At 34.8% G+C, this 11,029-nt stretch overlaps 1 protein-coding gene across 4 annotated transcripts; it reads right to left on the bottom strand.

Moving 5' to 3' along the window:
- Positions 1–395: 395 nt before the first annotated feature.
- LOC113865118 (probable ubiquitin-like-specific protease 2A) lies at positions 396–10,787 on the bottom strand. 4 transcript variants are annotated; one of them, XM_027499493.1, is made up of 17 exons: positions 10,470–10,781; positions 10,329–10,397; positions 10,029–10,237; positions 9,825–9,918; positions 9,647–9,693; positions 7,878–8,075; positions 7,726–7,807; positions 7,314–7,419; positions 6,845–6,922; positions 6,048–6,179; positions 5,451–5,651; positions 5,317–5,372; positions 5,148–5,241; positions 4,194–4,284; positions 4,000–4,119; positions 1,793–2,200; positions 568–1,482 (listed from the first exon to the last, which is right to left on the bottom strand). In XM_027499493.1, the coding sequence occupies exons 1-17, from the start codon at positions 10,645–10,647 to the stop codon at positions 868–870; spliced, it is 2,778 nt and encodes a 925-aa protein (XP_027355294.1). In that variant the 5' UTR covers positions 10,648–10,781; the 3' UTR covers positions 568–867. The 4 variants fall into 4 exon arrangements, with proteins under 4 accessions (XP_027355316.1, XP_027355294.1, XP_027355308.1 ...); XM_027499507.1 differs by having other exon boundaries at positions 570–1,482; positions 4,245–4,284; positions 10,470–10,674; XM_027499501.1 differs by having other exon boundaries at positions 635–1,482; positions 7,314–7,422; positions 7,735–7,807; positions 10,470–10,787.
- Positions 10,788–11,029: the final 242 nt, after the last annotated feature.

The raw sequence follows: 11,029 nt of genomic DNA, 5'->3' as shown, positions 1-11,029 counted from the left end.
CATATACCCCGTTTGTTTATATTTTAAATTGTAATTATTTTAATTTTAAATTATTAAATATTTTGAAAGCTTAAAAGTAACTTAAACAATCAATTTATACTGAAACGTGCGCTAGACTGATTAAAATTGATTTTAGAAGGTAAGTCAACAAGTCCTATATCATTTTATTATTGTAACATTATATAAATATTGAACGAGATAAAAATAATTATCCGTTCAATTTTACATATTGCTTAAATTTTTGGAATGCAGTTACTAGGTTAATAAAATTCAACTTCTAAACTCTGATAACTCGTATATCAGTTTCAACGAATTATAAAATTAAATAATTCTTGTTTGTTGAAAGGTCAATTATTTCATCAAGGTCCTAAACAGAATAAGAAAACACATTTTTCATGAATGCTCTTAAGACTGATCATACGTAAGGCTGGTTAGTACATTTTGGAGGAAAGTGGACATGATAAAAATGTTTTGCAAACCTGACAGGGACAGAGACAAAGTCGAAAGTGCTATGAAACCAAAAACCTAACAAAATTTGACGAGCGAGCAAGATGATAAACTCGAAAGGGCAAAACGACGTTTATACATTTATACTCCTTGATATGTTTACACTAAGAAGTATGAGTGCCCATGTCTAAATTAAAACAGTCCCACCAAAATTATGACAAAAAAAGCTATTAACATTTTTGAATGTCATCCTGGAGAGACGAGGCAAGGAGTTAACGCAAATAGATTCACCATTCGAGGGCCACATGTTGATACGACCGTTTACTCTTTTTTCTATCCTACGTTTTTGGTTCAAGGTTAATGCTTTCAACTAACTATTAACATTTTGATTTGCCTACAACCATCCTGCTGCTGCTAACACTATTCACAAGACATTACGCATGCTTCTTTTAACATGCTTCTTGTGAATCGTCGACTTGGACCACCTGCATTCATATGCTTTGGCCTTTTAGCATCTCGTTCATCAGATTCAACTGCTAGAGGTTCTTTCTTGCTAATTGAAGTATCATCTTCAAGACTCGTGTTCTGAGCCAAATCAAATATTTGATCGGTTGCCAAATTCATATTTTCCTGGAAATTGGAACAAGATTTCACACTCATTTCAACATCCAGCCCATCATTTGCCTCAGGAGAATCCTGAACAATAGAATCTGCAAGCTCCACACGGGAGGTTGACAAATAATCATGTGCTGTCTTGTCTGGCATGCTGGACTCTACAAATTTCTCGAGAGGCTTTACTTCATCGGTAGCGGTGTTCAATGTGTTCCAGGATATTCTACTAGTAGACATTCTAGAATATGAATGGTCCTCAACAACTTCCAGAAAATTTACAGAGCATCCATGCTGCGAGGTTTCTGATGCTTTATGATCATTGCTAACATATGATGTGGATATAAAATCAGACTCCAATATCCCAACATGAGAATTTTCTCTCTCTAATGATATTGCGGTTCCCTCGCCAGATTCTTCAATTTCCTATATTAGAGCAACACATTTATTCATCAATTGGTCGAAAAACATTTTTGTACCAAAGGCACATCATTCCTTTTAGCTAAATTCCACATCTGCTTTCAGCAAACTCAGACGCCCAAAAAGTGTAGTTAAAGCTTCTAATAAACATATATATTAAGACAATTCCAAACAGAACCAAATTTTGCAACACCAGGTTCCTCACTAAAAGTAGGCCAGCATTGAGTAGCAAACATACTAACAGAGTTGGAACAAATTGTAGAAACATAATTATGAAATAACTGCAGTAATCAATTTAATGATTGAATTCATTTACCATTATTGGTGACATGAAGCCCCTCCGATGACATACTGACATCTGCAGACACTCAGAATGCGAAGTTACAACTGCTGCTTGCAAGTCCTTGAAAACTAGTCCAGGTTCACTTAAACAGGATGCAACACTTGTGGACAAAGTTGTTGGATACTTAATATCAGCGTCCAGTTCAATTGTATAATTTGAAATATTTTTCCCATACCACATAGCTGGAGAACAGCAGACCCCAAGGGAGTCTGCTTCCACTTTGTGCTTGATAATGCCAGGGACTTCAGAGGGAAGACTTTTCTCAAGGTAATAAGAAGGAGGTGCTCGCAAAGAATTATTTTCATATATATCATAAATTAAGTTCTGTATATGAGATCGTTTCAGAGAAGCCTCTGACAGAGGGAACCAGTCACTGTTCAACTGAAAATGGAAAGAAATTGAACTGTTATTTCAACTGTATAAAATAAACAAACAAAACATGTAGCATCCATAGTTGTTAATCTCATATACCAGCAAATAGCAGCTAAACCCTAAAACACTATATCGGAATAGCGTACAACGGGATGATTATTATTTAAAAATTTATAATATGCATATATAATATGTTGTGTACACAGAATTTTAATATAAATGCTCAAGAAATTCTCAAGATTACATAATCATCGTTCCAAGTAATAGTGTAAAAGTGCATAGATGTTATATTAAATAAAAAAATGCTAAACAGAGCTTGAACAGCAAAGTAAGAATGATCAGTGGACAGTAAAATAAAGCTCAAATAAAAAAGCAAAACAGACACAGGAAAAGCTGATTTCTCCGGTGAATAGAAAAGCAAAGGAGACGCCTGAAAAGCTTATTTCTCCAGCAAAATGGAGTGGGTGAGCCTTTGGACTAGCTGATTTTTCCGGCGAAATGGAATGGGGGAGTCGCTGAGGAATGGAGAAACTGCTAAGTTGAGGTCCCAACTTTTTGTGCAGAGAGGAAGAGTGTGGAGGAAGATGAAATCAAATAAATGAGATATATGTTTTATCAAGGGTACATAACCTTTCAACCCTTAAAAATAAGCAAAATGGCGTGTTTTAAAAAAAACAGAAAAGGGTTTCTTCATTTTCCCAAAATCGCGCGATAGCACCCGTGACTTCTCCCTGTTCTGGCCATGAACCACCTGCAACCACTGCGACATGACAAACGCCCTGCGACGTGGTGGCTGATGGCCGCTCCACAGCTGCGCCAGCGCAAATGCACCGCTATATTGCGCCATTAATAACTATGGTAGCATCTCATACAAACCATTGTCACAATGCTTTCTCCATAAATGCCAGTGCCAGTAAAGAGATACATGTAAGAATGGCAATAGTTAAGAAAAACTATTGACCCAATTATGGTAAACTCACAAGCAAGCAAAAATTATCTAACATTGACAAGCTTATGTAAAAAAAATCACACATTAGTGTATGAACATGTTAAGATCTAATTGTAATTTGTAAGGTAAGAGACTTAAGTCATACATTGGAAGTTTGGGATTCTAATGAGGTTTATAAGACCTTGGGCTTCTAACTACAACAACTAGGTTTTGTGGTATAGTTCTTTCAAGGTGTTCTTATTGATATAAGAACCTTCCAACTGCATTGACTAGCTTTTTGTAGCATATCTCTCAAGGTTTCTTATCAGAATTCAGATAATTTCAGGCATAGATGTCTTGCAGTCTTGAGGAGGGAGGCAGGAAGAAGAATGAATGTTATTAAAATATGAGGATAACTTGTACATTTCATGAACTAAATTCTGTGTCAAGAAACTGTTTCACATTCCATGTCTACAAGTAATTAATTGCTCAACAGATTTCTGCAAATAAAATCTTTTTACAACAGGGTTATGATCGCAAGTCATCTTCAGACACATTGTTAGGTTGAACTAAAAGGGCATGACTTGACTCCATTAGTTTAGCTCATATATTCGTCGGTGACACTTCTCTTCCTAATTTCAGAAAGACAAAAAAGCAGAGGGCCATAGCAGCCTACATATTGTCATGATTGTCCTAAAACTTTCTTATTTCTCCAGGTATAATCAGATTACAATATCATAAATACAAGGTACAACTAACAACAGTAATCATCTAGTTGAGTGAAACTTAATGAAGTTAAGAAGTCAAGATTATATTACTGAAAATGCAAAATGAGACTACATATCATGTTCAAGTTTTAATGTAATGGAAAGCCACTTACAAAGTTTGAGAACTTGGTTATCATGAAAGGGTTAAAGTTGATTGGAGCTTCTTTCAGAAAACATTCCACATAGTGGAGCAAAAAGAGACCACAATCATATAAATTTTCCTGCTGTGGCAGCTGAAACAAAAAGGAAAAACAGAATCAATAAATAGTTGCATTGAATTCCTGATATTCAAACGGAGAGAGACCACCTCAAGTGAGATGAATCGCAAATGTAAAAATTTAGAAGAAATATCATCCACCACATTACAGTGCCTCTCCTTCCATTCTTCACATAGGTAACTGCCATTTCAAAAGATACAAAAGAAAGCACTGTCAGACTCTTTACAATAACAGAAAGGAGATGAAATCTAACAAATTTTACAATGACACAATTTTGTGTAGTGGATAAGGAAATAACTCAGACAACAAACCTTGTGAAACAATCTATAAGCCCAGGGCTATCCCCTCAGACAAAATAGCAATACAAATTTTAAGCTGTTTGCCAGATATAATAAACAATCTAATAGCCCAAGGCAATCCCCTCAGACAAAATAACAATACAAAATTTAAGCTGTTTGCCAGATATAATGAAACTTTGATGGTCAACAGCTTGATGATTTGATGTAATTAGTTGTCTGATATTGACCCCAACGGCAAATTAGGTTGACAAATCATTAACAGGAATGACTATTATCACTGGCAGCAACAGGGGTTGGCTGAAATTTAGTGTACCCAACCACTGTCAAACTGGCGGGGGCAGATGGTGGAGGAAGTGATTGCATTGGCAAGTAGCAGTGAAGGACAGCAGCAGGTTGTCACCCATCAGCAATGAAATGGAGATATTTGTTTGACAACATGAGAATAGAAGGCTATGTATTTCAGATATTTCAAAAGTCTTTATTTATTTAACCCACACACCACTGGGCCCATTCCATGAATCTATATCATGTTACTTAGACTTTTAACTCAGAAATTACAAAAACTAGTTCAAACAAATTCATACAGTAGCCCAAACTTTTACTCATCAAAGTAAGAGTCAATTTTAGTATTGAATGAAATTCTGAGAAAGGGGATTAAAATCTTTATTTATCTGACCTCCATATTATCATAAACTATAAAAATAACTGGACACGTATATCAATCTCAGCTATCAACAAAGCTACCTTTGGAAAAGATTCTTGAGACCTTTATGACTTCCTTTTAGGGAATCCATGTGCAAGATGCAAGGTACTTTGGAAGATTCCTTAATTTCTTCATCTACAAGACAATTAAATAAAATGAAGAACTTCCAAATAGGCCATAGAAGAATAACTCGAAGGAAAGGTATCTTGCCTTTGAAGCATGCCACTTCACCAGGATGACAAATGACAATCAAGCTCCAGTGAAGACTGTCATCAAGATATATTAATTTTTCTTGAGATGCAGCAAAATCCATGAGCAAGCAAGAAACTGTGCTAGACACTTACCTGTAGTTTATGGGAATCAAGATATAATCTTTCTCAAAAAGTTTCACTTTCCTTGTCCATTTGCGCACACGTTGAAATGCTGCTTTACCATCACATGCACTTGATGGATCTTTGTCCAAATCAGCAAGCTTACGAAAGAAGAAGCTATTGAAAAAGTGAAACCTGTCTTGTTCAACGATTGGGAGTTTATTTTTCAAATACCTATTATAGATACACCAAATTTAGCAAATGTCAGTTTATTATATACAGCCTAAAAGAGAGAGGCATATCTAAAACTTCCAAGGAATTATTCTGTTTAAAAAAGAAAGTGACAAAAATAGGCAAGTAGGGTATGTTTAGGATAGATTACTATTGGGAAAATAATCTTTTTTTTTTTTTTTAAAAGGTCTCTCAAGAAATTTGCAAGAAAAATACCTAATTACATAAGAAGATGTTCAAATCATTTTCAATCAAGCTTAAGGATGATGTGTGACAGTGGCAAGATTATAAAGAGAACTTGTGCATGTATGAGAGAAAAAGAGTGCGAACACTGGTTTCTGAATAATGGAAGTCAATGATAGCAACATCCATGGAATCCATCTCTGCTATCATGCTTACTTGATGTAAAAGTCAATGATGGTATCATTTATGAATGTCTCTGGCTGCAAGAGCTCAATATCTCTCTTACTAATAGAAACAGCATCAAGCTCTCCCTTTGGATAAATAACTTCATCAAATTCCTCATCAAAACTGCATGAGATAATATTACATTTAACAAGCAATTTCTTATCAATAATTATCATACTGCACAAATAGAGATTCCCTAAGATCAAAAGCAGATTAGCTAAATAAATGCACAGCAGTCAAAAGCTTTAGCTGTCAGAAACAAAATTCATGGAGTGGCATGCTAAAACAATCTAAGTACACAACAGCACAAAAGTTCAAGCTATCAATTTCAAGTTCATACAGTTTTTTTTATGTATTTAATACATCTAAAGACTTTTTTTATCTCTGGATAAATAGTCCATGCCCATCTTTCCTTGTGCTGAATTTTAATATAACTGGAATCAATAGGGTGGATCAAACTCTTGAATAAGCTCAAATACTATGTCAAGAACCAACTACAAAAAGCATAAGCAATTATGTGCAGTTTCACTGATGGTTTTTCATCCATACTCTACAACTCTTTAAGTACCAAAAAAAATATACTAGGCAGGCAAAACAACCAGTTATGCTTTCAATAGCTAGGGGGGGCTCAAGAAATCCTGGCTCACATAACCATCAAAGCAATTAACATAGACAAGAACTGATGAACTATTGTAATGAGCAATCAAAACTTATTATGAAATAACACTCAATCTCACAGATCACATCTCAAAATAATCCAACAATGGATGAAAAAATGTCAGACTTACATGGGAAAATAACGCTTCTGAGAGAAAAAGCTGCCCAGTCCCATTTCAGAAATATTTCCATTATTATCTGTATCAATGCTGCATGGAGGAAATAAAATATAATATTAATTACCTCCTTATAATATTGAGCAATAGAATTTTGTATAATTTAAGTACAAAAGAAATCCATCACACCACAACAAAAACTTAGCAGTTGACAGGATGTGATATTAAAACATGATACAATTGTTTACAGACATACATGAAATTTACAAATTAAAAATGATTATCCAGTAGAGTTATATATTAATTATAGTAGAACACTTGATACAGATAGACTTACAGCTATGCTCTTCGTTCCCTCTAATCAATGACTATAAGAGAATTTGTTTTTCACCCATTAAAATACATGATTTGGGTTGAAAAGGAATATAATATTGCAATTACAAAATATATTTTACACTCCAATGAGTTACAGAACAAAACTTACTCAGAAGTACTCCATATATCCATGTATCTCATATCCAGTAATTTGATAGCCTCTTCTGCCTTGTACCAATATGAATTATAAACAGCAAACTTTAACAGCTTAAATCCTGCATGAATTGTTAAACAAATTATTGATGGGTTTTACATAAGGTGGAACTGTCTAAAACTTAGCAAGATGATCAACCCAAAAAATATATAAAAAGAAAATTATAGCCAGCAAATAGTATGGTATAAATGATTCCTGAATATTAGACAGAATTTATCAAAATCAAATAAATGAGAGAAAGATCATATCCATTTACTCACCAACACAATTGCAATTATTTAAGACATCCAAATTTAAAAACATAATGAAATCTGTATATTGATACACAGAAAAAAGATGAATAACATAATTTTAAAAGTAGTCACACCTGGATTTGGATTTGGATTTGTATTTCCAGAATCTATATAATCACTTGATTTAAGAAGAAGGTTGATCAAGGCCGTTTCAATCTACAGACAGAAGACTATCAAATTTATTTGCAAGAGAATAATAAAAAACGAAATAAATGAAGCAATGTACCTTTCCAAACCAGCATGATTCAATTTTTATAATATCTTCAGTTGCCCACTCAATTTTAAAAGATCCCCCAGTTCCATTCATTGTCATGCCTTCCAGTCTGAGGGAGCAGGACGAGAATATTAACCGAGATCTAGTTGAATATATATCCTCATATTGAATAAAATCAGGGATGACATCAACCACCTTTTCTACACCATTCTGCTATGAAGAAACTAGTACAGTTTAGCAAAGATCCCTAATCAAAATTTAAAAATAAAAATCCAAACATAATATTATAAAGTTCTGTATACCCAATGTCTCGGAACAAGATGAGGTATAAAATATTTCACTTTAAAGTACAATCTACACGTACAGTAATAATTAAGTTATTTGGAAAATGTTTTTATAGAGACCGAATTGACCAGATAAGCTGTGCAAAACAAACGGGAGTGCATATAAAGGGTAAAAAATAACATTTTTTGGTTTTCAAAATGATTATAAAAAAACACTATCTTTATCATTGGGAGACTAATGATTTTAAGAAACCTCATCAAGTAAGTGCAGCATAACATTATATCTATACAGCATTCCTTAATAAGGAATCTCAACCAAGGTTTTCAAAGCCAGATTCAAATTGCAAATCAGAGGGCTTATTTTCCAAATTGTGAATTGAAATTTACAATCAATAATTAAAAATAACATATAAAGCTAACAAAGTAAGAGAGAAGCACAAATTCATGATCAATAATTAAGAAGAATATATCTAAGAACATTTTAACATAAAGAAACACCTATGTATTAGCATTTTGAAGTAAAATAGTTTGCTATGTAGCTAACAAAGTGTCATAAACACTTCAAAATAACACAGCACAAAGACAGCAATAAAGTAAAGAATACCAGAATAAGGCAGGGAACCAGCAGACAATATTAGGAATTAAAACAAATAACAGAGCAATAGAAAGAAGGAACCACAAAGTTTGTGCTGTGTGGGGTAGAGGCAGTCAGCACTCTGCAGCAAAATGTGGGGGACCAGCTGACCAGTCAAAAGCAATTAAATAGTAAGAGCAGCAGCGGATGCAGAGCATGTGCTGGGCGAGGTAAGACGTAGAAGGTGGAGAAATAAAAAAAAAGAAGTTCCTTTTGTTTGATATTTGGTTTGGGTATCAATGGACTATGAGGGTAAGAAGTGGCTGTTTCCCTCCCAAATTCCAAAAAGAAATAATACAAAAAAGGATATTTCACACTGGGTTGCATGCAACCTGAGCCATTTTTTGTGCAACTCACAAGCATAAAGAATCATGCGATTTATGTTGGAACCATGATTGATGCAAGTCCGGGGTGATTCCTGCAATACAAGTTGCAATTCAAGCCCATTCCCAATTTGCAGTGCAAGTTGCATTGCTGGGTGCGCATCTCGGATTGAACCACACATATCATATTGCCAATCGGTCAATATTAACTTTTTCATTCATTATGTTCCCCAAAACAATGTTTTCTTTTCAATTACAACACCCTTTTTTTGTCATTCAATCTCTTACTTTTTTCCATCTGCCTCATTTCTTTCTTTCTCTGTCTCTCCCACTTCCATTGTCAAGGTACTATTACTTAGCATGTCATAATCATCCTTTGATTTTTTTTTCCCCTCAAGCAAAAGAGATAGAGAACATGGAACAAATTTCAATTTTTTTGTTTTCACAACAAAACCATTATGATATATAATATCCGCAGATTACAGCAATCAGGCAATACAATTAAGCAATTAATTATAGAAACATGAAAAGTACACTTACAATTTCAAAAGCAGTAGAAGGCTCCATAAACTGTTGTCCAAAGTCAACTAAAATCACAAGAATTAAAACTGAGAATTAGTAAATGAAAAGCCAGTGCAAAATAAGAGTCGCTCAGTACTGATTACTAAGAATACTTCAAATGTCACTGTAGATCTTAAAACCAGGAACAAAAAAGTACCTTCAACTTCTGAAGATATCAAAGTTGAAGTCGAAGAAGAATTAAATTGACTATTGTCATCATCGTCATCAGAAACCACATCGAACGACTGATTCTGAAACAAATAATTTAACTGTTACCAAAAACATTTATTCCACCCTAAGCAAGGAAAAGCACGACACGCGACAAAAATTTTAAAAAATGGAGACAACAACGAGCATTTACTTTCAAGTCAAAGTCGCAGTCCACGAAACCAGTGTAGCCAAGAATCCCTTTGTCAACACAGTGTTGTAGCGGTACGTCATCTGAACACGGATTAGCACATTTTCCTTGATTATCAATACCAGCACCACTACAACCACCATCGTCGTCATCAACAAAAACCTCTAACGGCTTATCGGCAACTTCCTCCGGTGAGCACTTCGTTTCTTCGTCTGATCCACACAAAAACACGAAAAAACAAACCGAAACCGTAATCAGCCACTTGGAAACCGACGAAACAGTTTGTGCATGAATGATGGATACCTTGTTCAGCGTCAAGATCAATAGGATCAGCGGTGACAAGCTTGTGTAGAGGTTCGGAACCGCGCGCAACTGCAGAGAAGCATCGATCTCGAGCAGAATGGAAACAAACGAAAGGAAAACAGAGAGAGTGTAGTTACTTACAGGTTTGGAGGAAGTGGTATTTGGTAATGGGAGAAGAGCGAGAGGCGCTAGGGTTTGCGAATTTGGTGCACATCCTCTGAGATAACTTCTCGATGTTTTCGTCTTCTTTGTTGAACTCGAAGACGTCGAATTTGCTGGTTGAAGAGGGGGATGAAGATGATCGCTTGCGGCGAGTCATGGAGTGAATAGAAGCGAATCAGAGAGTACCAAGAAAATGAAAGCTACTACATACAAATACAGATGGCAATGCGTTGATGAAAAGTGTGATATATGCAGTTGGAGAGAGTCCCAATGTTTGTCTTTTCGCTTTTCCTTTCAACTATTAGACCCTTTTGGTCACGGCAGTTATGTTCCTTCCTCTACAATTCTTCTTAAATAAGGATTTGATCGTGTAAATGTACGAAGGGAGTGTGTTTCGGAAGATGAAAATATGTAGTTCTGGCTATTTATCAAATATTTGGTGGTTCTTGATCAAATTTTACCCTTTAATTAAAAAGTTACCATAAATCCCTTCAATTAAAAAAAATTACTGATTTGTATAGTTTCCTTCTTTTAAAAAA

This window comes from Abrus precatorius, unplaced genomic scaffold, assembly GCF_003935025.1.
Source record: "Abrus precatorius isolate BTA unplaced genomic scaffold, Abrus_2018 Scaffold10, whole genome shotgun sequence".
In the NCBI taxonomy this organism is placed as follows: Eukaryota; Viridiplantae; Streptophyta; class Magnoliopsida; order Fabales; family Fabaceae; genus Abrus; species Abrus precatorius.
This window is presented reverse-complemented; position numbering and strand designations above follow the sequence as displayed.

What these genes read in the sequence shown, in the direction of transcription:
- LOC113865118 (XM_027499493.1), bottom strand. Translation starts at nt 10,647, where the DNA reads ATGACTCGCCGCAAGCGATCATCTTCATCCCCCTCTTCAACCAGCAAA. An exon ending in CAGAAGCGTTATTTTCCCAT is followed by an intron (nt 6,180 to 6,844) that starts GTAAGTCTGACA and finishes TATCTCATGCAG; the next exon opens with TTTTGATGAGGAATTTGATG. An exon ending in TGAAGTGGCATGCTTCAAAG is followed by an intron (nt 5,242 to 5,316) that starts GCAAGATACCTT and finishes ATTGTCTTGTAG; the next exon opens with ATGAAGAAATTAAGGAATCT.